The sequence below is a fragment of the Cutaneotrichosporon cavernicola genome (assembly GCF_030864355.1).
Source record: "Cutaneotrichosporon cavernicola HIS019 DNA, chromosome: 1".
Lineage (NCBI taxonomy): Eukaryota > Fungi > Basidiomycota > Tremellomycetes > Trichosporonales > Trichosporonaceae > Cutaneotrichosporon > Cutaneotrichosporon cavernicola.
This window is the reverse complement of record NC_083393.1, coordinates 2,967,099-2,991,493: the sequence shown is the minus strand read 5'-3', so window position 1 is coordinate 2,991,493 and position 24,395 is coordinate 2,967,099. Positions and strand designations below refer to the sequence as shown.

The following is a 24,395-nucleotide window of genomic DNA, read 5'->3' as shown; positions in this document are numbered from 1 at the left end:
ACCATCGAAATGATTGGCTTGTTCCTCGCTCACTCTTCGTCACGCGCATTGATCGCGAACAGCTTGCGGATGTCATCCAGCGTGAGACGGCCGAGGCGGCCAATCGAACCCTCGCCCATCGCGCCATCCGCGAGGAGGCCCTTGTGCTCCTGGATGGCGAGGAGACGATCCTCGACAGTGTCGCGAATAACGAGGCGCTCCACCTGTACGGGCTTCCTCTGCCCAATGCGGTGGCTGCGATCGATAGCCTGGTTCTCGGTCGCCGGGTTCCAAGCAAGGTCGCACATGATAACCTTGTGGGCCATTGTGAGATTGAGGCCCACACCACCTGCCTTGGTGCTGATGAGCATCACGGGAATTGGGTCGACAATGCCAGGCGCAGTGCGGAAACGGCGAACAGCTTCATCGCGAGCTGACGCCGACATGCTGCCTCGGTAACCAAGGGATGGGATGCCGTTGTCCTTGAGGAAATCGGACAGCAGATCCAAAAACGCCACAAACCTAATGTCAGCGCCGGAGGACGAAAAGGCTTACTGCGAGAAGATGAGCACCTTGGTATTGGGGTCCTCCTCGAGGAAGCCTTGGACCAGTTCGAGTGTACGACGCAGCTTGGTAGAAGGAGGGACTTGCGCTTCGATTTCCTCAACGTCATCGTCGTCATCCACCGATGTCGCATCCACCGATGTCGCCCGGCTCTTGCCCTTCCGGTTGCCGCGCGTGCGCTTCCGTTCCGGCTTCTCATCCTCCTCGGGCTCGCCCTGGTCCTGGTTCAAGCTGCCGAAGAACGATTCAGCGGCGCTTCGCGCACGCTTCTTGCCCTTGCGGTCCGCTGCGATGTTCGGCTTCACATCAGGCTTGATATCGGCATCGTCGTCGTCATCGTCGTCTACTTCAGGGGTGGCCACGGTGGGCCGGAAGATGGCTGCGCAACGGAAGACTTGCCCGGGCTTGAGCCTCGAACGACACATGGGGCACGACCGGCATCCGGCGTCGACGTCCTCGTCTGTGAGGCCGGTCGTGTCGCGAATAGGCTGGATAAAGTAGTTCGAGATGCACACCCGGCAGTATAGGTGACTGCACGGCGTGATCACTTCGCTCCCGTCAAGTGGCTCCATGCAAATACAACACTCCTGTATCGGTTAGTGATCGCCTATCCAGCGGACACGGCTCACAAGTTCCTTGTCGTCTTGGACGTCTTCGTTGCTGAGTCGCTCGTGACGCTCCTCCAGCTTCTTGGCCAGAGCATCCACCGCGGCTTTGCCCAAGATCGCGACAGCACGACCGTACTCATCCTCGTCGTTGTTCCGACACTGTCCAAGATCGGCACCGAACGCTTCGTCGTCGACAAGAAGATCGCCGTCACGGCCCTCGTCCCCAGGCGTACGCCGAAGGAGCCACTACCAGTTAGCATCCTGTTACCATTCACTCAAGAGCTTACAGGGTGGTTTGCGGCCTGGCGCAGCCGAGTAAGCAAGACGAGCACCACATGGTAGTTCTTCATAACCGTGCCAGCCTTGAGGAACTTTGAGACACGCATCCTGGCTCGCTGCTCGATTGCCGCGTAGATTGCGCGCTCCTGTAAGTCAGCTTCGTATTCAGACACATACTCACGTCAAGCTCGAAATCCTGCCATGCCAAATTGACCGTCTTCACCGGCAGCTCGAGGATTTTCTTGCCGTTGAGCTCTGTGTCCTTGTTGCGGCGGAGCATGAGCGGCTTGAGGATGGCCTGGCAGCGGCGCGAGGCGTTCTTTGGCTGCTTTTTCTCGCGCTTTACAACCTCATGGTGGTACTGCGACAGGCCCATGGCCCCGATGAACTCAAGAGCTGGCCCGACATCGCCCAAGCTGTTCACAATAGGTCTGTAGGTCAGCTCAGTAACAGAAAGGAAGTGGACTCACGTGCCCGTGAGAATCCACGGGTGGAGAACGTCGAGCTGAAGAACGGAACGCGCCGAGATTGTTCGGCGGTTGCGTACGTTATGAGCTTCGTCCAAAATTGCACGGAACCAGTGGATCTTGAAGAGAGGCCCACGCTTCTTCTTCTCAATGTAGTCGGAATCATCGTCAGAACCTTCCCCAACCTTCATCTTCTGCTTCTGCTTCTTCTGCGTGAGCGCCAAGCTCAGCGTTCCTTCGTGACTCACGGTGATGCCAGATTCCGAGCAAAGTGTGCCGTACGTAGTGAGCACTATGTCGTAGCTGTTGCGGATCTGCGCCGCCGACTTGAGGCGGTTCGCGCCGTGATGGATATAAACTCGGAAGCCTTTCGTGGTCTTGGTCTCGATTTCTTCTTTCCATCTGGAGTAAGTCAAGCGCTCGTTGCGGCGAGACTCACTGTACGAGAAGAGCTAAGGGTGCAACAATCAACTGGGGAGCACGCTCGTAGTCTGCAGGCCGCTCGTCGCGCGCCAGCATAAGGGCCAAGGTCTGGATCGTCTTTCCCAGGCCCATTGCGTCACAGAGTAGGCCACCACGTCCGCCCTTGCCTTTGCGCTGCTCGCGCTTCATCATGAAGGCCACACCCATGATCTGGTGTGGCATGAGGGTGAAGTCTGCGCCAGGTAGGAGACCGGACGTTGTGCTGAGACCCAAGGTCTTGCTCGCCTCCTCGACAGTGGCATCGTCTTGGAAGTCCAGCAGAGCGTCCTTGAAATAGTCTGTAAGGGCTGGACCGGTGGGGCGATTCCACTCCTCACTCAGGCCGTGCGGGTCGACGTCATCATCCTCATCGCGGAGGCGAGGCAGGAACGCCATGAGAGACTGGTGCACAACGTGGCGGAGCTCGGGCACAAGTTTGAGCAGCTCGGACGAGGGTGGAAGCCATGTCGGATTGTCGCTCGCGATCAGCTTCAAATGCGACATGAGGCGATCACAAAGAACGCGCTTGATGCCCTGGAGTTGTGGAATGGCCCTGCTAGTCAGTACTGGCAGCACTGCGAATGGTTCACTCGAAGCGGGATATCGCCTGTCGGAGCGCATTCTGCTCGTTGATGAGCTGAGCCCGGCGACTCTGCATGTCCAGACGCTGCCACGCAGCATTCACGGCGACTAAGAAGGCGCCAGTTGCTCTTTCCGCTATAGTATTAGTCAACGCCCGACTCCCACACTCACTGTGCGAGATTGCATCCATCGCGTAAGAAAATGGGCTCCTGAGTGAAGTCGAGGGTCCAGCAACAGCCGAAGCGGTAACTCTAGCGGCAGGGTTGATGAGAGCGCAAACCGCGGGCTTCGGGCACTCGAATGTTTCGGCAAGCCGAGGGTGAACGTAGAGATTTGGGAAGGCTTGGAAAATGAGTGGGTCAGGGGGGGTCCACTGCATCAGGCAGCCGGAGCCCTCAATCGAGCGGAGGGCGTCCTTGCGGCGAGCAATAACGCGGTTGGCGTCGAACGAGCTAATACCCGGCAATTTACCGAGGTCACGAAGCTCTTGATTGATGGCGTGACGGCGGTCGCTGAGACTCATGCTAGACCACACGCGGATCCAGGGGCGAGAGTTGCCACCAGAGGAGCCTGTCGGCTGTAATGACTTGAGTCGCGACGACTGCGACTGTGAAGACCCAATGGAGGGGTTTTGGTCGTCATCGCTGTCTTCAACAAGGACAACGTTCTTGCGAGGGGAGCTGCGGCCGACGAACTCTATGCCGTCGTCACTGTCACTGTCGACGAAAAGGGCGTCCCGGTAGTTGCTAGAGGAGGCGCCCATTGAAGGATGGTTGGGCGGATGATCACGGATAATGTGAGCGCTGCCTGAGCTGCTGGGTTGAATCTGAGAGGAGGCCAGACGGGAAGGTCCTGCTTGAGAGGAGGTGAACGGTGATGAGAGCAAGGCTGACTCTGGGGCCACGAACCCCTGGCCAGTCAGCTACGCTCGCGGTATGCAACTTGTGCGTGATACGCGCGGGCCGTACCGCGTACCACTCGCGCGCTATGTGGACAAGCCAACATTCTCCTACTCACCATACGCTTGAGACGCTGATTGCGGCACTTGATATGGTCTTCCCCGCGACAGTGGTCGGCATAGTCCCACAACGTTCCCACGCCGTTCGCCTTACCGCCGTCGAGCTGTTCCGGATCAGGCGACAAGTTGATATTGGTCCAACACTCGTCTTCCATGCCTGTCGTCAGATGATGATCATCCCAGTGCCGTTCAGACTCACATGTGATTGCACCGTATCCGGTTCCACCACGGGCGGGTGCTGAGGGGTCAGGCAGCTCGATGATGAAGTGGTCATCGCCTGGGTTGTTCGTGAGGAACTTGGTCAGGATGGGCATGAACCATTCTGGAGTGGGCTGGTGTCAGTGATGATTAGGTGCACGCGTTGGCAGGGAAGGTCTCACTTGGTCGGGCGTGTCAATCTCGAGCACGCGGCGCGCGATTTCCTCAACGCGCTCCGGAGAAGGCAGACTGCCTGGGGGGTTGAGGATTGAGTTGGCCATTACGGTGGCGCGTCAAGACTGATCCGGTGTCTCGACGCGTCGTCACTGGCGAAGCTGTGGTGGCAAAAGGGAAGGAAGGGCAGAGATACGCAGAGAGCTCGCAAGTGCCGTTGAAGATTAGTATCCTCGAGAAGATGGATGGGGTAGATGGGGTAGATGGGGTTAGAGGAAGTGAGTAAAGAGGAAGAGAGAAAGATGGAAAGTGGGAGTGGGAGTGGAGGAAAGTCAACACCACTGCCTTCCCGCCACGCCCCAAACGCGTCCTCTCATTACCACTAACAAATAGCTTGGTCGAGTCATCCTGAAACATTGCCACCCGGAACCAAATCGCAAACATCAACAGTTAGTGGCTACCTTGCCAAAGTCTAATCTTGATCCTGGATCTGTAATTCCCATTAGTAACCCCACTTTGTCAACCCTAATAGTGTTTGTGGTATACCGGTGAAAATAATTCAATCGCGTGTCAACTTGACATCAGAAGTGCAACGCACACACGATTGTCTCGTTGTCCCCGTCTCCCTCTCGCACTCGTCACAGTCACGATCCAACCCTCTTTCCTCCTTTCCTTGACTAATCACCAACATACGAAGCAGACACAATGCATCACGCAGGTGCTCGTGGCTTCTTACTCTTCTTCTTCCGCTTGATCACCTTCACCTCGGCCTCGTCAGCCGGCACGTCTGCACCGTGCGCCGCATCAACTGGCGGTGACGGACCAGGCTCGCGCGGTGGCAAGTCGTCACCCTCAGTGTACTCATCGTACCGTCCCCGAGGTGCCGCTATCGAGGAGAGGTCGACAGCAGCGAGCCCAGACTTGGTCGCCGCGGCAGACGCTCGTTCTGCTGGCGCAGCGCCCTCAGGCATCTCGCCGGCGCGGTCAAAGTCCGGTGGTGGGGCGGCGGGCTTGCGCATTTCTTTGGTCTTCGACTTTTTCGGTGCTGCTGTTAGTTCTGCTGCGCTTGGTTGTGGATGACTCACGGCTCGATGGGCCTGCCGCGTCAAGGTCGTCGTCAAGGCGCACGATCGGGATGTCGTCAACATCGTCCTCAGCGTCCGCGTCCTTCTCGTCATACAGGTAGTACGGGTCGTTCTTGGCCCGTTCGCGTCGTGCTGCCTTGCGCTGCTGTCAGATCAGGTCTCAGAAACTAAGCTCACCTTCCGCCGCTCGGTTCTCTCCTCTGGTGTCATCTCGCTCTTCTTCTTCTTCCCACGCCTCGAGCGCTCCTGGTCCCGAAGCACGCGACGGAGCTCGTCCATGCCCGCACCGCCGCCCGTACCGAGATCGGCCTCGGCCTCCTCCTCCCCGGCCTCGGACGCAGCGTCCTCCTCAATCTCGAGGAATCCCCCACGAGGCACGATCTCCGCATCGAGATCCAGGCCCTCTGGGATGCGAACAGCCTCCTGTGCACGGTAGCCGACCGAGTTGAGTTCATGGTTTGTGAAGAGTGGCTGGAAGAGGAAGAGCGACTTGGGATATGGTGGCTCGCCGTCTTTGGATTCAGACTCGAAACCACCGTCAACTCCTGGAATCCCCGACGACGCGCTCGATGGAGGCACGTGCTTTGCCAAATCGGCGTCGACAAACCCAAGGAGTTGTGTGAACTCGACTGCGCGCTCCTGGATGTCGATGTCTCGCGACGAGAGGAATGGCAAGAGCCCCTTGCGTACGCTCGCAACGACATTCTTCGCCTCGGCGTGCTTCTCAGTCGACCATTCTTCCGACGCGCGTGCCGCGTAGTGCCCGAACACCTTGGCCTCAGCCTGAACGGAGAGCACCGCGAGCGTGGGAGCGCTGCGGGGTAGTGACGGTGGTAGGATGTTGGACATTGCGCTGAGGGGAGACGTGAGCTCGCCGGCGTACTCGCCGCAGATCCAGACGGCGGCCTCGAGCAAGCCCGCCTCGCAGCTGGACAATCTCTCGTTTGCGCGGTCGCGCATATCGTCGTCCCCTACCGCCTTCTCCAGAACCCGCACTGCGTACCCTCGCACGCTCTTGACACGGCCCACGACGTCGAGAAGCATGTCCCTGATTCGCGACCCAAGGTCGACGTGGGAGACATACGCTACGTCGACGAGCACAGAGACAACCCACTCAAAGTCAGTGACGTGGGCGTACGTGTCGCGCGAGATCATGTCCAGCAGCCGCTGCGTCAAGAGCAACCTGTAGCTGTGCGAGAAGGAAATGTTCTGCGCAGTCACTGCCGGATCGCTGCTGGCGCCGTTCGTCTTCGCCGCCAATGCAGCGAGGGCGCTAACCGCGGACTGATGTACTGGTTCTTCTGGTGGGGCGAGGTGTGTGAGGAGCTGATCGACAATAGGCTGGATATTATCGCGATCCACCTGCGGTCAGTCGGACCTCTCGTGACACCTCACCATTGCGGTGATGAGTTCAAGAGCGCGCATACGAATCGACAGGTCGGCGTCGTCGAGGCTCTTCATGATCTCGTCCTGGTACTCGGCGACCATGTGGGGGTGCGTCGGCGTGATGTTAACCATGGCCAGCAACGCGATATAGCGGACTGCGCGGGTAAGCTACGTCGTCGCTAAGCCGTCATTGACTCACGGTTCTGGTCGCCACCCTCGTCGCGGAGATATCCGCCCAACTTGTCGACGCAGACGCGCGCAAGTGCGTCGCCCTCAGGTCTATCGGGGTCGAGCATGCCGCCCACAATACATGTGCGCACGCACTCGTACAGCAGCGAGATAGCGGACGTGGACGAGATCAAGCTCGTAAGTGGAGGAAGGAGCTTGCGCACGAGGCGTGGCTCCAGAGGCGTGAGGATGGCGAACTGGCGTCAGCTTTCGTGAGGGACTCAAGAGCTGGCTTACGAGCTTGACGACCTTGATGAGCATCCAGTTGTTGCTCGAGCTCGTGAGGATGGTGAACAGCTCTGGTGCTAGTGGCACGTAATTCTTCCCCCCCTGCCGTCGCGCGAGCTCCATGACGACATTGACGGTGGCGCCGACGACGCCCTGGTCCTCGTCGAGAAGGCGCTCTCGGACGCGGGGGAAGCCCTCGCGCAGTCCGTCGGGATACGCCTCCCAACACGGGAGGAGGCAGAGGACTGCGCGTTTGCGGATACGTGCGCTCGAATGTGTGAGGAGTTGCAGGAGGTCGGGGTGGAGCGTGTGGGCTAGTGAGGGGGAGAGGCCAAGGAGATGGGCTACCGAGCTCAGCGGCAGTGGTGGGATCGGGAGATGCGGGCTCAGCAGGTCCTTCTTGATTCCGTTGACGGTAAGGACCACCTCTTCCGTCTCGCCAGTGAACGCCATCGGAGCCGCCATGTAGCCCAGTTCTGGCGTCAGTTCCAGAACTGCATTTGCTCGCTGGAGAAGGACGCACGCTTCTGGTGATACCGAGGCGAGCTCATGACCTCGACGACATGGAACGCAAACCCGGTCGGCGGCGGTATGGGGTAGAGCATCATGAGCTGGCGTCAGCTTCAGCACCTCTCACTCTAGCTGCGGACATACGTAGCACATCTTGAGCACGGCCTCGGCCTTTAGGCTCATGTCCTTGCCGCGGAGCTCGGTGCGGATCTCGCCCATTGCCTCGGCGAGGAACGCCTCTTCCTGCGCGCGCGACGACGCCTTATGCGCACGCAGGCCGCGGATTAAATCCTGCAGCGTGCGCTCAAACATGGCGCGTGGGCGTAGATGGAGGTTGTGAGGGAATGTTGTGGAGGTAAGCAGGCAATGGTGACGCGAGATTCAGAAGCGTCAACCCAGTCTGCCGCTGGCCGGGTTGCTCCACGTCATTTTCGAAAGCGGCGCAGGTTCGATTCTTTCATGAAGTAATTCTACCGTGGTCGCGTGATGTATTGGGAGACACGTAAACCAGCGATGGACTGGCCAGAGATAAGATTGAAAGCAGAGAGCATGAGGAGAGACACAAAGATCACCTTTCTCCAACCGTCACAATCTCAAACTTCATCAATACATGCACACTTGATCCATCACTACTTCTTCTCGAACTGCGCGGCGAGCGCGTTGACAGAGCCACGGCTTGCGTGACCGCTCTGCGCGCGGGGACCTCGCGCTCCCCGAGGACCACGCAGGCGGCTTGTCTCACTCGACGTGTTGCGCTTCAGGCTACCAGTGCTTGTGGGGATGCCAACGCGCTCGTCATCGACCTTGCTGGGGGAAGGCGTCCCGCGTCCCTGCGGCGTCCCACTGCGCACAGGGGTCGCGGGGCGGTCCGTAGCAGGTGCTGGGGGGATGACGGCAGGGGCAGGTGTTGGAAGCGGCGGGGTGTGGAAAATGGGCGATTCAGGCGGCGAGACGAAGCGCGCGGGTGGCCCGCTCTCGTCATCGCTAGCGGGCGGCGAGATCATACGAGGCGGCCCAAAGTTAGCGGGCGGCGAGACCATACGAGGCTGACTGAAGCTAGCGGGAGGCGACACCATACGAGGTTGGCCAAAGTTGGCAGGCGGGACGGCCGACGAGGCCGATGGGCCTGACGGAACAGCAGGGACCGCAGCAACGGGAACTGGCGCGGTGATTGGCGCAGGGACGGGCACGGGCTGGATGGGAGGGCCGGACGACGGAGGGATCTGAGGGCCCACGTCCGCGGCGGAAGGGACGACAGGAACGGGCGGCTGCTGAGGGACGTCAGCTTGCAGAGAGCGCTGCTGTTGAAGGAGCGCCGCCTGCGAGTCTGTGTTTCCGCCCAGGCTCGAACGTGAGATGCGTTGGTCGACAAGCGCAGTGCGCTTGCGCACGGGCATGACGCGGTCCTGCTGGTTGCGCTTCTCCTCGAGGAGCTTGGGGAAGACGTTGCTGTAGTGTTCTAGCAGGTCCTCCAGGAACAGACCAGGGGTACGGTCCTGGATTGTGAGCTCGGTCTCGTACTGTGGGCGAAGGATGCAACGGCCAGTCGAGATGGAGAGCTTCTTGATGTAGAGCTCGGCCGGCTCCTCCGTCTTCGTGCCGTCGACGAGGTCCTTCCAGTGCTTGATCACCGCATTCAGCGTGAAAAGCTGGGATGTGGGGAGGCGCCCAACAACGGACCTGACTGCCGACGTCATGTCGCGCTCCAGGTCGGCACCAACTGCGGTCAGCATGAGATCAACAATGAGGGATCGCACTCACCCGAAGGGTAGATCGCCTTGGCGTCCTCCCAGCCCTCCCAGCCCAGAGCAGGAGGGTTGAGTTCAAGGAGCCAGAGCTTGACGACACCACACACGGTAGGGAGGTTGAACTTCTGAGCAATGGTGGCGATCTCGTCAACGCGGAGCTGCGAGTGGTTGATGGCGTTGCGAAGCATGTGCGTCTCCTCGAGCGGCACCTCGTAGATCCACGCCTTACGACGCTCGTCGTCCGACACGTCGGCACTCATAGTGCCCACCGCAGTAAGGAGGCCCTCGAGGACCTCTGGGATGGCGTCTTTAGCGCGCTGAGGCGCATTCATGAGCGACTTCCAGGCCGTCTCGCCAGACCACCGCCGCAGGTCGATACCGAAGTTGACGTCAGGCACCTCGGACTCGACCGACTCATAGATATGTGGGCGAGGCCGGAAGGGGCCAGTACGGCTGCCCTCGATGAGGGCCTTGAGGCTGGCGTTAGCAGGCAAGGAATGACGCAGCTTCGCCCACAGCTTGACTCACTCAGACTCGGGGTTGTACGTCTCCACGGCGAGAGCAGTCGCCTCGTCACCCTGCTCAAGACGCTTGGGCAGCTTGGCCAGCGCAACCTCGTAGTGCTTGAGGATGGAGCGGATGACGCCGAGACGCTCACGTTCCCAACGCTCCCAGGTACGGAGGCCGCGCTCGATGCGCTCCTCCATGTCGAGGCGGCAGGCTTCAGCCTGGGAGACACCAGAGTGGTACAACTCGTTGGCGCGGTTAGCCTCGAGGCGGAGACGGATGTGCGCAGGCTCGTTGGACGAGACAGCGGCCGGGAGGTAGTTCTTCGCCCACGTGGGAACCGATGGTCCCGAGGCCACAGCGGGAAGCGAGAAACTGCTGATCGACGTCTGCAGGTTGGAGAGGTTGTTGTTGGCATACTGGCGCGCAGCGGGGGCATTGGATGCCGCGTAATTGTATCCCGAGTTGGCGTAGTTCTCGGCCGTTTTGGCATAGGTGCTGAGGTTCTTGCGGAGGCCGGCGACGCTGACGCCAGAGCTCTCCGAAGCATCAACCTTGAGCACGAAGAAGACGTCGTCCTCCGGCTCGAAGCCGCGGCCGACCACACCGACGCGAGAGAGGTGGCCCATGCGGAGGAGCTCATCGCCAGCGTCGACACAGCGGTCCCACTCGCCGCCGAGGCCCTCCAGATTGTGCGAGAGCCACGAAACGAGCTCCTCGCCAGAGAACGTTTTCTCATATGTGCCGAGGATCGAGCTCCTTTGGCGAGACGCAAGGGTCTGGCGCGTAGAGAGCTCAGACGACTGAGCCTGTTCGCTGCCCGGCGCAACGTGGGTCAAGAGGTACTGGTCAAATCGGCTGAGGAGGGCCCTGAAGGCGCGAGGAGCGAGGGCAACACCGGAAAGGAGGATGAATTCGTTGCCGTGCTCGTCTATGGCGCTGGCGGGCTCCTCGTTACTCATCTTGGGGCGGCCATTGGGGTCTGTAGGTGGGATAAACGCGTCCTCATGGGTAGGGCTCGAGGGCGAGTCATCGGCAGCACGAGGCGCGCCGCCGATCTGCAGCTTCGGGGGCGCCACCTTGGCCGAGCCAGTGGGCGACTTGGGACGCTCCTCCACCTTATTCTCCTCCTCTTGAATGACGGGAGGAGGCGGGGGAGGTAAGTCCTTGTCTGACGGGGAGGCGCCTGACTGGGACGCCACAGAGCTGGAGCGCGAGTGCGAGCCCGAGCTGGCTTGCCTCAGCTTCTCGCTGATGCGGTCCGCAACCGTTCCCGATCGCATCAGTCCCGATTGCTTTGCGAGCGACGAGTTGCTGTTTGCGTCAGGCGACTTGAGCGAAGCTGTGCCAGGGGCGAACTGTGCGCTGCACGTTAGGAAAAGCCACAACACAACAACACGCCAGCGCCCTTAGCAACTCACTCCTCCTCACTCTCGTCTGCAAGCCGCATCTTGTTGGTGTATGCCTGGCGCAGCTACTGATAAGCATGCACACAGAATGCAGTGTGAAAAGATAACTCACCCCCATCAGCTTGTTCACCTCCTTCTCCCATGAGGCGATAAGGCCGCCCTTGCCAAGCATGTCGTCACGAGCAGTTTCAATGCGGTCCTCGTGACGAGCCTTCCAGCCGTTGAACGGAACGAGAATGTGTTCCTGCAGCTCCATGGCTAGTGCGCGGTTAGCTTCACCTCGTCCCGCCGAGGCGTTGCGGAGCGACATAAGGGTGTGCTGCAGTGATGACGTCGAGTTGGTGCCAGGGCTGATATTGGATTCTCTCAACAACGCGGCCAGCGACTGGTGGGCGCGGGCTTGCGCCTGAAGTTAGCGTGGGGACGTGGAGGTGGTTCTCCAGGGTGGAACGAGGGGGCCTGGTTGATTTGCACCGTGAGGGTGGTGCAAAGGTGTGGTTGTAAGGAGAAGGGCTCCGTAACGCTAGCGCCAGCGTCGACACAACGCGCCGGAATCCACTACAGCTGTAACTCACGTTGATAAAGTCAGCGACCTCATTGTTCTCGATGGTGCCAGCCTCGAGTTGACGAAAGAGAGTGTCAAGACCTGTGCGGTAGTCTGGGGACCAAAACGAGTTGAAGAAGGAAGGAGGGAGAGTGATGGGTGCGGTGGGTGCCATGGCGCTTGTCTGCGCGTAGGCTTTGGTGAGAGGGAGTCGGGCAGAGAGGTTGACGACTGGAGTTGAGGGATGAGGGATGAGGGGGTGAGGGATGAGAGGAGAGAGAGGAGAGAGAGAGAGATATGATGTGGAAGGAACAGATAGAGGTTCAGTGAAGCTTGAGGATGGAGGAGGAGGGAGCGCGTCCTCTCCTCCTACTGATCCCTGTCTACACTCTCAACGAGTCTCAGCTTTCAGGGTATTTATGCCACGTTGTCGCCTAAACCTCCAACGACATAATGTGGGGAAGCTCAACTCTAAGAACCCTGCACTGGAGCGGAACCTTTTCAGTGGATCTGGCCTCATGGTTGAATGGTCAAGGCTCATAACCAAAGTTGGGTCTTGTCCAGGCAACACACCCTTTGATACCTTTTTTACCTTGCACAGCTTCACGCCCTCACCTAAAGCCCTCAGCCCTCAGCCCTCACCCAATCTCATGCAATATCTAAACCGTTCCGAACAAGCTCGCTGCAAACTGGACAGCCTCCGGTTTCTTCGGCAAGAACCCTATCTACTTGCCATACTGGTACCACTTGTCCCGAGTGTCGACGGCCTCCCTTCGCACCGCGCGCAATGGGTCGTCCAATGCGACGGCCAAGTCCTTGATGACCCGCGACTTGACACCATGCAGCGTCTCGTACCTTATACAGTCCGGGAACACACCCAATGTTGTCAGCGCAGCGGTGCGAAGTTTCTGTAATGTCAGCGGAAATGATATCTGGAGCATGACGTGACTTGAACTTACTCCTGAGGATTCCTCGCCACTTCGCCGGGCAATAGAGTACAGCACTCCATCGAGAATAGACTCAGCTTGGCTATGCAGGAGCTGGTCAGTGGCAGTGGACGAGTTGGCCGTCTCAAGAATCGAACCAACAGTCGTGATGACATTCGCGCGCTGGACTGGGCTGGGCAACGAGAGCGCACGCAGAAGCAAGGGGAGAATCTGTTGTCAGCTAATGGAAGACACCAGTAAGCTTTACTGTTGGGAGGTCGGTAAGTAGCAGTGACGAGGGCACAAGAGGGAGGAGGGACGCGAACGCCTCGAGGTAAGGGCGCCGCGTTTCGGCGTCGGCACCATTCTCACCCGCAACAAGCGTAGGAAGCAAGAAGTTCCACAGCCGTTGGGCCCACAGCAGCTGCATGTCAGCCGGCGTCAAGTTTCATCAGCCCACCTTAGCCGTCAAGTGAGCCCCACGACCCTTCTTGCCCTCAGCGAGAATGCCAAACGCAGGTGCGACGAGGTTGACAACTTCCGATTCGTCAGTATACGCGAGCGCAGCCAGCGGCGCCTCCATCGCGGTGTATGCAAGCTCATCACGCAAGAGAGCGAGCGCCTTGATGACCTAATGTTAGCGCACCAAAACACTGCAGCTCACCGTGAAGTAGGCCAAGATCGCAGCTGCACGCTTGCTGTGCTTGTTACCCTGCACCTCATCGCGCCAGTTGTTCGCCAACTCCTGCGTGAGCCACAGAGTGTCTACCTCGGGGCGACGCTTGTTGACGAACGCAGCAACGAGGCTGGCCATCATGCCACGCTGCCACTCGTCGTGTGCCGTGGTGTAGATCCACGCGAGCTTCTGCGACCAAAAGTGGGTTACGGACGTCGGCTCAGGCCACGCTACGGGCGTCTCTGACTTGAGACCGCGCACAATTGCCGAATAAATGGCAATGAGGTCCTGCTTCTCCGGCCCAGGGGCGTCGGCACCGCCGGCCACTATGGATCCAGTGGAGGTTGGAGCCTCCTTCGGGTTCTGCATGACTGCGCCGAGGTCACCGCCCTCGAACGCAGAGTAAGCGGCCTGGAAGGCTGTGCTCTGCTTCCTGGGTGGTCAGATTTCTGTATGGAGCACGGAACTCACTCGGGACTCAGCTCCCAGAACAGCGTCTCGGTAATCGACCCGACGACAGCCAAGAGCCTCCTGTCGCGGAACAAAGCCTCGGGGGATCCGTCGTCGTAAGCAGCCTTGATAGCGAGTGAGCACAGACGCGGCACAACCTGGCTGTAGTGGCGCGCAACATCGACGTGCTGGTCTTCAATCTTCCTGTTGATCACATTCTCGAGGGTGTGGAGAAGGTCCCAAGCGTAGGCGACAACAACCTCGCGCCGGCTTGGTCCAGAGGCGGACGGCCCAGAGAGGTCAGAGGACGACAGCAGATCCAACTTGGTCGTGATGCGCACAGTGAGGGTCTCGAAGAGCGCGGGCATCGTGCAGAGCTCAGTTAAAGAGCGCAGCACACTGCGGTACGTCTCGCGAGTGTCCGCGTCGTCGGCAGCTGGCGCCTCATCTGGCAGCGCGTGGAACAGGATCGGGAGGGTGAGCGATTGGACGACTTCAGGTTGGACGCCAACGATGGTCCGCAATCCGCTGAGAACGGCAGATCTGGTGTGAGCTACAGGACATTTGACTCAACTCACCTAACCTCATCGTCCTTGTCGTGGATGAGCAGCTCGTCCATACCGCGGACAACCTCCTCTACCTCCAAGCGAGTCCAGAAACCCGGGATCTCAGCGAGTGCAACACTGCCTTTGATCGCCGGAATCTTGAGATCGATGGTCCGTAGGCCCTCACGAAGGACGTCCAGCAGCGCCTCGCGGTACGGCTCCAGGCTGCGCTCGTCTGCCTCGCTACGGGTGGCTCCGTCGATAGCGTAAACAGACCGTGCAGCGAGGAGTACGGACGTGATGGCGTGGAGGATGGGAGCGCGGTGGCCGGCGACCTTTGGCTGATCAAAGAGCTTGAACAGTGAAGGGAAGGTTTGTGCGATGGCGAACGCGCCGGCAGAGGCTGGGGTTAGCTTCACTTGGTGAACAAGGTAGCTCACGAGAGCCGCGGAGCATGGCAGCGATGCACTTTGCCCAGCCGGGAAAGGAGTTCTTGCCGGGGTCCTGCAAGCCCTCGACGCACTGCGTGGCGATGGTCTGGCCGAGGCCGACAGGCTTGTCAGCAGCTGTGGGGTAGAGAGTGCGCATAAGCGACTCGAGCGCGCCAAGCGCGGCGATCTCGGCAGACTTGTCCGACGAGTAGAGGATCTGCGTGAGCTCAACAGTTCAACGCTAGCTCACCTCTGTCTTGATCAGGTCCCAGAACTCGTTGCCGCGCTCGCCGACCGCCTGTGCCCCGTACACGGGGAAGCACGCGGCGATGGTCTGCAGCAGGTCCCTCTGTTTATCAGCGGCTTCTCTCAGTGGCGGACGCACCATGGTCTGCCCAGACGAAGTCTGGAACTTGTCGAGGAAGAGTGGGAGGGCGACGGGTGCAAACGCTGGCGTGGCAGACAGAACTCCTCGCAGTGCGACCTTGAGGTCGTCCGCCGAAATGCGGTAGGGGTCGTTGGGCGGCGGCCGGAATGTGATGGGAAAGTAGCAGAAGGTGACGTCGAAGAGTTCCTGCTGTCAGCTTTCGGGGCGTGCGATGCTCACCTCGATCTGTGGGGCGACGTTGAACTCGCGGAGGATGACAGTGTCGAGTTGGAACAGGAGCATGAGGTTGCGCGGGTCCTTCTCGCCATCGACCATCTTGCAGTAGCTAGAGATGAACTCGGGTCCCATGCTCTTGAAGGCTGAGTGTGAGCATGAGGGAGCAAGGCGAACAAGGCAGTTGAACCCAGTCGAACCCAGTCGACAACTGCACAGTCTCGATCCTTCAACTTCAAGTACTCACCATTCCGATGCCCAGCCAACAAAACATCAAAGAGGAGGTAAACTTGATGCCTAACTCCCTGGGGATAAGCACGCATATTGACGTTCTCGACGATACTGATATTAGCTCTCCCTCTATCATGTTCTCTCCTCTCCTCTCTCTCCTCTCATCTTCTCTCGTCTCCTACTCACGCGCGATACACTTCCTCGGCCTCCTCATCTCCGAAACTGCTCAGGCGCGCGAGGACACCCAGCGCCTTGAGGGCATGTTCGAGGCCGTCATCGAGCTTGCTCAGGAAGAAGGACCGCAGTGTCGTCGCGGCGGGACGGTTGATCTGTTTCCGGTCGACAGCGGCAACCACGTTGGAGAGATACTCGAGTCCGCGGACGCGCACACTTTCGGTCTCGGAGACGAGGAAGGAGCCGAGGGCGCGCACGACGTCGAGGAGCGTCGACGTGCCGCTGTTGATGGCTAAGGTCAGAAGAGGGGAGGCAGGTCACGTACCTTGCAAGAGCTCGGGGGAGGGATCGGGCTCGGAGCTCGCGAGCTGCGTGTCCACTATGCGTTGGACGTCAAGGGACATTGTTAATGGGCGATGTAGTGTAGTGGGTGGTTGGTGACTAAATTGGTCCAGGGGACAAGTCGAGATCGAGATTCGACATGCAACATGCTGGTATTGGAATCCACTTCGGACAGGTGACGTGCCTGGATAACCAACCAACACGGAGTCATGCTTCCGGAAGAAAGAACAGGTGTTTCAAGCACGAATGGCAAACAATCACATACAATACACAGTCTATACAATACACAGCTTACCACACCTTGCTGAACATGCCCTTGCCCGCAGCCTTCGCGCTCTCCTTCGCAACAGCACCCCGCGCAGCCTGGAAGTACTGTCCCGCAGCCTTTCCGACGTTATCGAGTTGCACGCCGAGCGAGTCGAGCGCCTCGCCGCGCCGCTCCAGCCCCTCCCGCATCTGGGAGTATGCGTCGTTCCTCTCTCTCCCGTCCGCCTCGGGAGCGCGGACTTTGCGTACAGCCTGGTTCTTGACTTTTGGTTCTGGCTTGTGTGCTGGCTCGGACTTGGGCTTGGGAGGTTCACCCCACGTAACCGCGTTGTCCCACGTGAGGAGTGGCTGGCGGGGTGGAGGAGGCGGCTTGGGTGGTGCAGCACGGACGGGGGAAATGAGCGAGTCGAGGGCCGCGCCGGTTAAGGGACCGGCACCCCACATCCATCCGAAGGAGGAGGAGGAGAGGGGGGTGGGTTGGGCGGGGATGGGGGTCTTGAGGAAACACGGGTCGATACGGGGCGGGAAGGGTTTGCGGAAGTGGAAAAGGGTGCGGAGAGTAATGTCCAGTGGGCCCGCGAACTCGATGAAGTCGCCGGAGCGGTCGTCGAAACTCAGGCTTCCCACTGGTCTGGTGTTGCCGAAGAACAGGTCGAGACGGGTAACGAACTCGAGGTGCGGGACGGTGTAGACGAGCGCACTCCCAGCGGTTGTGAGGGCGACGAGGATGCGCTTCCCGTGACGCGTGATGTAGTGCACTGAGGCAAGGTCCTCCTCGAGCTCGATCTTGGCAACACGCTCGCCGTTGAAGTTTACCGCGACCCGGATCGTACGTTTGCACGCCGTTATCCAAACGCAGTGCGGTGGTGCATCCTTCGTCCACTTACCCTCGGGTACGGGATCGTTCGCAACGTCCGCGAGTGCCTCGGGGGATGCGAGCAGCTCGTTGCCACTAATGGGATCGAGGAGGTAGGTGGCGATCGGGGAGGCAAGGCTGTCGTTCTGGAATGTAGGGGGCTTGGGGTCGACAAGCCACTCGCCGAGCACGTTGTTTAGGCAGTAGACCTTGGTTTTACTGGTGTCAGCTGACCATGCAATGAGCGATGCTCACCCGCTCTGGTACGACACAATCAGGCGCGGGCGCAGCGCCTGGTCACCTCCCATTCCGGAGACGGTCCAGCGCATTGCGCCGATTTGCGACCCCTCGGCGGCCACGTTCTGGGGGTGTGCCTTGCGCTTACGTCGCTTCATGGTGCGTCCATCACCATCAAAGCCCTCGCGCAGAATCACATCTGGCCCGCGCATGTCGAGGATAGCGAGCGAGTTTTGCTCATAAGCGACCGCGATGAAGCCTGCTGTCAGCTAGCGTTCGCGACTCTTAGCTCACCAATGTCGGACACGGCGCAGGAGATAACAGCGCCGCGGCGCACGGTACAAAGCGCGACGGGCTTGAAGCCGTCAGTCGTCCAGTTGGCGATTTGGCCCAATTCAGTGACTTCCTCGACCCACTCCTGCTGCGGGAAGTAGCCGGTGGACGACGCATCATCCGCGTCGCCATCGTCCTCTCCGACGGCCGGGGTGAGCGGGGAAGAAGGGGTGGAGCGATTGGAGCGCCGCGCCTCGCCGAACTTGGCGACGAGCACTTCACCAGTAGTGAAGAGGACCACACACTCGAGAGTCTCGCGCGCGAGGTGCACACCCGAGATTTGGACCTTGGAGCGGTCCGTAGCCCATAGCTTGGCAATGGGGAGGTGCTCGACCTCCGGGCGCCGCAGGATGCTCCCGACGTGGATGGTGAGGTGTGGGAGAGGGGCAGGGTACTCGAAGTGAAGCGGAGTCGGAAGGACGAGGATGTGGGGGCTGATGTCCCAGAACCGGACGGTGCAGTCGGTGTGCCATGTCGTGAGGACACGGTAGTTCTCCATCTTGGCGACCTTGAGATCAGGCGCTCCGGCCGAGTGCAGGTCTGGCACAGCCATCCCGCCACGGAGTGGGACGCGGGGGACACGCTCAATCTCTTCAGTCGCAATGGTGTGGGCAAGGAGGCGCATAAAAGTCGGCGTCGGGAGGGAGATGAGGCGGGCGCCGATCACGCTAAGCCCACCTGACCAGAGCTGGGAGGGAACGCGGAGGCGACGGCGCAGATCCTGTCGTCCCGTCGTGCTGAGGGCCAGGCTCGTGACGGAAACTGCTGGCGAGCGATCGGGTGTCGACGCCGTCCAGGGGAAGCGCCAGGAAGACACGCTCTGTCCGCTCTGGACACGATGCACAGCAGGGCCTCTGGGCTCGGGCGTCATGGCCACGAGATCTTCATTCCCTGGGGTGACGTACGTCTTCCGACCGAGCGCCGGAGGCGGATTGTCGGACCGAGGTGGTGGGAATACGAACGCGTCAAGTTGGCGCTGAGCAGACGGCTCGGACGGTACGGGGAGGTCATTGTCCGGCGTGAGCAAAACAAAGAGTGCGACCGCATCGTGGGCCATGTTAAAATACGGGCTGCTACGGGGCTGCAGCACAAAGTCCTCCGGCGGCGTCTTGGTGGGGTAGTTGGACGAGCCGGTTGGGGCAAGAGAGTCGCGGAACGCCTGCCGTTCGGCCGCGGTTAGTCCTTCGGCCAGAAGCGCGGCCTTCTTCGCCCCCACACTGGGCATGGGGGGAGTGTACGCGGGGAACTGGAGTAGGTTAATGCCCGGTTTTTCACCCGGACTCTGGCCGCCAAGGACGACGAGCAGCGTCTCGCCGCGCTCCGAGTATTCGGCCGTGGCGTTAGTGAGTGGCACCTCGGATGCAACGGCAATGAGCTTGAGCGCCGCCTGGTCGGGGAAGCCTGCCCATGTGAGCTTGAAGATCGGTTCGCGGTTCGCCCCGACGGCCGTAGGTACGCGCGCCGAAAGCACGGGCATGCCCTCGATCTCGTGACTGACCTGAGGCTCTGATGAGGGTAACGCGCCGGCGTCCATGAGCGCCTCGGCGTCAGGAACATGCACGTCCTCGTGTGTGAGGGTGCGGACCATAAAGGGCTTATCGGCGTCTGCGTAAGCCCAGAAGGCGATGCACCCGTCCGCGTGCCCGACGGCAAACACCAGCCCGTCTGGCCGCCAGGTGATGCTCGTGACCGCCGGTCGGCGCTCACTCCACAGCGCGTCGTCGTGGTAACTCCCTCCCCCTGGTGCTCCGGGAGGGAGTGTGAGCTCGAACGTCTTGGCTGTCTCGCCCTTCTGAAAGTCGTACGCCACCACGCCGCCCTCATACCCGATCAACAAAATGTTGAGGTCGCGCGGATTGATGGCGGTGCACGTCGCTTGTGGTCTAATGTTAGCTCTGCAGAGTATCAGACTCACCCTCCGATAGTTTTATGTCGGTCGGGAACGCCCGAGCGTACCAGTCGTTCCTCGTACATGGCCCACAGATTGGGGATCTGAAACTTGCTCAGCGTCGCTTGCCGCAAGTCCCAGGCGAGAGTCACGCCGTCCCTCATTGCCAACAGCATGTGTGTGTAACTCGGGAGGGGCTGCTCGATGGCGGTGATCTCGCCGAAAAGTGGGTAGCTCGCCTCCTTCTTAGGCAGCGGAGGCGAGACATTGGGATTTGTGCTCTCGACAATGTTGTTGAGTGCGAACGAGTGCAGCGTGTTGCTCTCGTCCACGACCACCAACCGTGAATGTCCGGGGTGGAAAGCAAGAAACTTAACCCGGCCACCAACAGGAAGTGTGAACTGGAACGCTGGACCACCGTACACGTGCACGGCGCTGCCCGCGGCAACGGCCAGGAGAGAGAGGAGGGGATCGACGGCGAGCGCAGCTACCTCCCCTCCGAGGCCGAGGCGGCGCAGTTGGCCATGTCGGTAGAACGAGGTCTCGCGGAGTGTGCCAGTGTAGTCGGTTGTTGGTGAGAGGGCGGGGCTCTTGTGTGATCGAAACATGGCCCGTGATGGAGAGGATGGAGGGGAAGAGTGGGAAGAGTTGCCAGACTTGAAGGGGAGGAACGCGTCGAGGGTGCGAGGTTTGGTCATGGTCATGGGAGTAGCTGCATCACGGGCTGTGGCGGTTGGGTGAGAAGAGTGGAGGGCGCGGTCAGAGGCAGTCGAGGGTGCGAATAGAGAAGCATCCCTATGTCCTTCTGCCTTGCTCCTTAACCTTCTTGCTCCTTGCTCCTTGGTGTTGCTTCAGAGCAGAGTTGGGCTCTAATTCGGTAAATGATCCCTTGACTGTCTCTTTTTGTTGGCGTCCAGGTCTTTGTTGGGATGTTTGGAAAGCTTTGAGACCATGAGACCAGTGAGAAATAGATCTCAATGACATCTACCCTGGGTATGAATGGGAGGCGCCAGCACGTGCCTGAACACAAATACTTGACGCGTTCGTCTTTCCATGTTGCACCTTGGCGTCGTAGGGCCATCTAAATCTACCCAAACAAAAACAAACAATCTCATAAAGACAGTAAACGCCTTTAGATTCGCAGGTCGTACGGCCGTATTGTGTCAAGGTAGAGATCGTAGAGATCGTAGACACAAACTGGCTACCGTTGAAACGATGCTTTGAGAATCAAGATGGAGCAAACATCACCTGGCCTTACTCGGCTCCAAGACCTGGCAGGGACACATCTCGCACCAGGGCCATATCGAGACCATCTACGTCAGTAGATCCTGACTTTTCTTGTACAATCTCCGCTGCTTCATCATTCTGGAATTCTAAACTCGCAACGCATCGCCCGCTCGCTCACTAAACCTCTGCATGCAGTCTATATACACGCCGCGCCTAGGCCGCGACACGCCGTTGGGAGCCAAGGCCCGAGTTGAAGCCTCGCCCACGACCTGCAAACCCACGCCCACGGCCACCGCCGCGAGCACCCCCGCCCCTCCGCTCTTGGCGAGGACGGCCGTCAGTAGCACCGTCGCGCGGGCCAGAGCGCTCAGCACCAGGCGCCGAGCCGAGCTTGACGTCGAGAGCCTTCTCGTTCTGCTCGACGAGGCCGACGCAGCGCTCAGCCAGCTGCTGTGCCAGGCGCTGCACCTCAGTCTGCTCGACGCGGTGGAATACAACCACCTGGTCGATCTGGTCGAGCGAAGCGGCAATCTCGTCCGTGTAGATCATGCGCGAGATGATAGAGGTGACAGTCTGCTGGGAAAGCGAGAACATGTCGGCGAGGTGGACAAGGGAGAGGGAGGCGTAGTAGGGCGCATAGGTGAAGAGGTAGGTGCGGAGACCCTCCTCCTGGATCTTGCGGGCGAGCATTGTCTTGACCTCCTCCACGTCGTCCAGAAGAGTCCAGATCTTTGCGCTCAGAATCAGGTCACGAGCACGCTCCCACTCGCCAGCCTCGAGGGACTTGGATGCCTTGATGATATAATCCCGAGTAATGTCGGGGGGACCCATGAAGGCAACCTTCTCGGCGTTGTCGAGGTAGCGCTTGAACGTTTTGGATGCAATGCGGCGCTTCTGGTCCTCAGTGTCGGCGGCGGCAAGAAGGGGGATCTCAACGAGCATGCACGAGGTGAGGTAGGCAGCCTCAAGCAGTTCAATGTTGAGGTGCATGTGGAAGGGGAGGAGGCGGCGCTTCTCAATGAGCTCCTGCTCGGGCGTGAGCGTGTTCGAGTAGCGCTGGATGGCCTGCGCCAAGAGCTCCTTGGTACGGGTGCTCTGGAACATGTCGGCAAGGATGGTCTGGCAGTCGTGGATATAACCGTTGCGGAACGCGGCGAGGCCGAGCTGCATGAGCGCACGGTTGTACATGATCTGGGTCGCCACGTCGGCGTGCTGGATAGTGTCGTGCAAGTGCGACATGAGCAGCAGGTCGCGTGCCTCGTGGTACCGCACGTGCATGGCGTGGTTGAAGATATGGGCAAGGATGGCACGGGCACGGAGCAGTGGCTGGTCCGACTGGTAGATGAACACGCACAGCGCCTGTACGAGCTCGCTGGCCGAACGCTGGACACCAAAGGGAGTGATGGCCGACTGGAGCTTGCTAGCAGCAGTAGCCTTGTTGACAGCAGCCTCGAAGTGGTCGATGATAAGGTCGGGCTTCCCGTAAATGTGCTCGAGGCGGCGCATGACCGCACGGGCAATCTGGTCCGCCCAGGTCTCGCGCTCGAACAGGACTTGCGACTTGACAATCGCAACGTACAGAGGCGCCTCCTCACGGAGACGGGCGATGTACTCGGTGCCGTGCTCGAGAGCGTCGGTGTGCTGCAGAGTCTTGGTGAACTCGTTGTCAAGGTTCTCCAGCAAGCTGACAATGTTGCCACGGATGGCAACACGGCCCTTCTCAGTCTCAGGCGTGCGCTCCTCCATGTCATCGTACTCCTCGACGTCGCCCTTGACAACATAGTCCTTGTTCTCAAGAAGGATAGTGACGAGCTGGTCGTACTCGTGGAGACACGAGACCCACGAGTCGTGGGGAATGGAGGGGAGGTTGGTCGAGTAGTCGAGGCGGGCAGGGATCAGGGCAAGAAGCACACGGATGCGCTGGTAGGTCGTCTCTGAAACCTCGAGCAGCTTGGAGAGGATGCGGATGGTCTCGGCACGGTCCGTGTTCTTGCGGCCACGCTGCTCAAAGATCTCCTTGAGGGTCTTGAACACGCCGTCCGCAGTCAGGTTAAGCGAGCGGCCACCGCGGCCAACCGTAGCGAACCCGGCCTCGTCGTCCTCACCCTCCTGCGCCTCGGTGCGGACCGCCCTCTTCTCGGCCTTGGGAGGGATAATAGCATTGGCGTACGCCTCAGAGTACGCCTCGGGGTCCGCCTTGTACCGGCCGAGCTGGGTCTCGTGCGTCTTGAGCTGCCTCTTGAGCGTCTGGCGGATCGAGTTGATAGCCTTGCCCTTGTTGGCGGGCATCTTCTTCTTGGCCGACTTCTCCGACTTGATAGTGTCATTGACCGTGTCGTCGAGCTCGGTAACGGCTGCAAGGAACGAGGGCGGGATGTGGCCCTCCGCAGGCGTGGAAGAGTTATTCATGGAAGTAGCGTGGCGCGTGATGAAGCGGATAAGCTTGTCGAGCTCGCTGTTGGCGGCAACCCAGTCGCACGCTGCGCCGCCGGCCTTGGTCGCGTTCTGAAGGCTGTTGATCGCGGCCTCCATCTCAGCAAAGCTTTCGGTCAGTCTCATTTCCTTGCTTTATCCCGTTTTCGCCACCGTCCATGTCAACCTACCGCTTGTCCTTGGCAGACATGACGCGGATCTTCTCGTCATCGTCGTCGTCGTCGTCCGAGTCCGAGTCGCTGTTCAGGAACATGTTGGCGCGCTGCTATCAGCATGACAAGAAGGGGGCCCTTTGACTCACCTTGTTCTTGGGAGCCTCGTCGTCGTCGTCGTCCGAGTCGCTCATCATCTCCTCCTCGTCCGAGCTGTCATCATCGCTGTCGCTGTCGCTTCCGGCAAGGAACTTGGACGCCATAGTCTTCTTCTTTGGCTTCTCATCCTCCGAGCCGGATTGCGAGAGGATGGACTCGTCGTCCGACTCCGAGTCGCTGCTGTCCGAACCGCCGAGACGGGCAAAGAACGACATTTTGTTGGTAGTAGGGGGTGTTTTGTTGGTGGGGGGGGGGGGGAGAAGGGGTTGCTCGCGCTCGCGGATACGCTGGGACGGTCTTCCTGGCGTGCTAGTCGTGTCTGGTCGGGGTGGGACGGGACACGCGGCGCGTTTTGTTAAGTGCTCGACAGCGGGTTTGAGTGGCTCGACACGCCGATGCACAAAGGAACTAGACTCAAAAGCTCCAGAGATTCATGTGCCACACCATTTAAACGCCGAAACCTCCGTCAATTAATACTTGGTTCTAACTGG

At 59.8% G+C, this 24,395-nt stretch overlaps 6 protein-coding genes across 6 annotated transcripts; all 6 read right to left on the bottom strand.

Annotated features, from left to right (window-relative positions):
- Positions 1-29: 29 nt before the first annotated feature.
- On the bottom strand, positions 30-4,438 carry CcaverHIS019_0111090 (uncharacterized protein; the record flags this gene model as incomplete). The annotated part of the gene is made up of 14 exons (XM_060596689.1): positions 30-501; positions 535-1,130; positions 1,173-1,397; positions 1,439-1,576; positions 1,612-1,861; positions 1,901-2,103; positions 2,146-2,299; positions 2,337-2,912; positions 2,950-3,076; positions 3,113-3,744; positions 3,835-3,851; positions 3,959-4,116; positions 4,159-4,291; positions 4,340-4,438. 14 exons carry the CDS (start codon positions 4,436-4,438, stop codon positions 30-32), a joined length of 3,780 nt encoding a protein of 1,259 aa, XP_060453657.1.
- A 603-nt stretch (positions 4,439-5,041) lies between these two features.
- Positions 5,042-8,080, bottom strand: APL5 (uncharacterized protein; the record flags this gene model as incomplete). Its single annotated transcript, XM_060596688.1, has 8 exons — positions 5,042-5,376; positions 5,417-5,558; positions 5,594-6,778; positions 6,812-6,957; positions 7,002-7,227; positions 7,268-7,734; positions 7,782-7,869; positions 7,913-8,080. The coding sequence occupies 8 exons, from the start codon at positions 8,078-8,080 to the stop codon at positions 5,042-5,044; spliced, it is 2,757 nt and encodes a 918-aa protein (XP_060453656.1).
- Positions 8,081-8,397: 317 nt separating this feature from the next.
- rga8 (uncharacterized protein) lies at positions 8,398-12,151 on the bottom strand (the record flags this gene model as incomplete). Its single annotated transcript, XM_060596687.1, has 6 exons — positions 8,398-9,488; positions 9,530-9,993; positions 10,045-11,388; positions 11,445-11,497; positions 11,545-11,838; positions 12,008-12,151. The coding sequence occupies 6 exons, from the start codon at positions 12,149-12,151 to the stop codon at positions 8,398-8,400; spliced, it is 3,390 nt and encodes a 1,129-aa protein (XP_060453655.1).
- A 550-nt stretch (positions 12,152-12,701) lies between these two features.
- CcaverHIS019_0111060 (uncharacterized protein) lies at positions 12,702-16,414 on the bottom strand (the record flags this gene model as incomplete). The annotated part of the gene is made up of 14 exons (XM_060596686.1): positions 12,702-12,884; positions 12,936-13,133; positions 13,171-13,326; positions 13,363-13,533; positions 13,567-14,011; positions 14,050-14,571; positions 14,607-14,976; positions 15,014-15,221; positions 15,255-15,353; positions 15,390-15,578; positions 15,612-15,751; positions 15,853-15,947; positions 16,023-16,302; positions 16,336-16,414. 14 exons carry the CDS (start codon positions 16,412-16,414, stop codon positions 12,702-12,704), a joined length of 3,135 nt encoding a protein of 1,044 aa, XP_060453654.1.
- Positions 16,415-16,643: 229 nt separating this feature from the next.
- Positions 16,644-20,631, bottom strand: SRO7 (uncharacterized protein; the record flags this gene model as incomplete). The annotated part of the gene is made up of 4 exons (XM_060596685.1): positions 16,644-17,694; positions 17,731-17,971; positions 18,007-19,928; positions 19,961-20,631. The coding sequence occupies 4 exons, from the start codon at positions 20,629-20,631 to the stop codon at positions 16,644-16,646; spliced, it is 3,885 nt and encodes a 1,294-aa protein (XP_060453653.1).
- A 742-nt stretch (positions 20,632-21,373) lies between these two features.
- NIP1 (uncharacterized protein) lies at positions 21,374-24,119 on the bottom strand (the record flags this gene model as incomplete). The annotated part of the gene is made up of 3 exons (XM_060596684.1): positions 21,374-23,702; positions 23,764-23,855; positions 23,895-24,119. The coding sequence occupies 3 exons, from the start codon at positions 24,117-24,119 to the stop codon at positions 21,374-21,376; spliced, it is 2,646 nt and encodes an 881-aa protein (XP_060453652.1).
- Between the last annotated feature and the right edge of the window lie 276 nt (positions 24,120-24,395).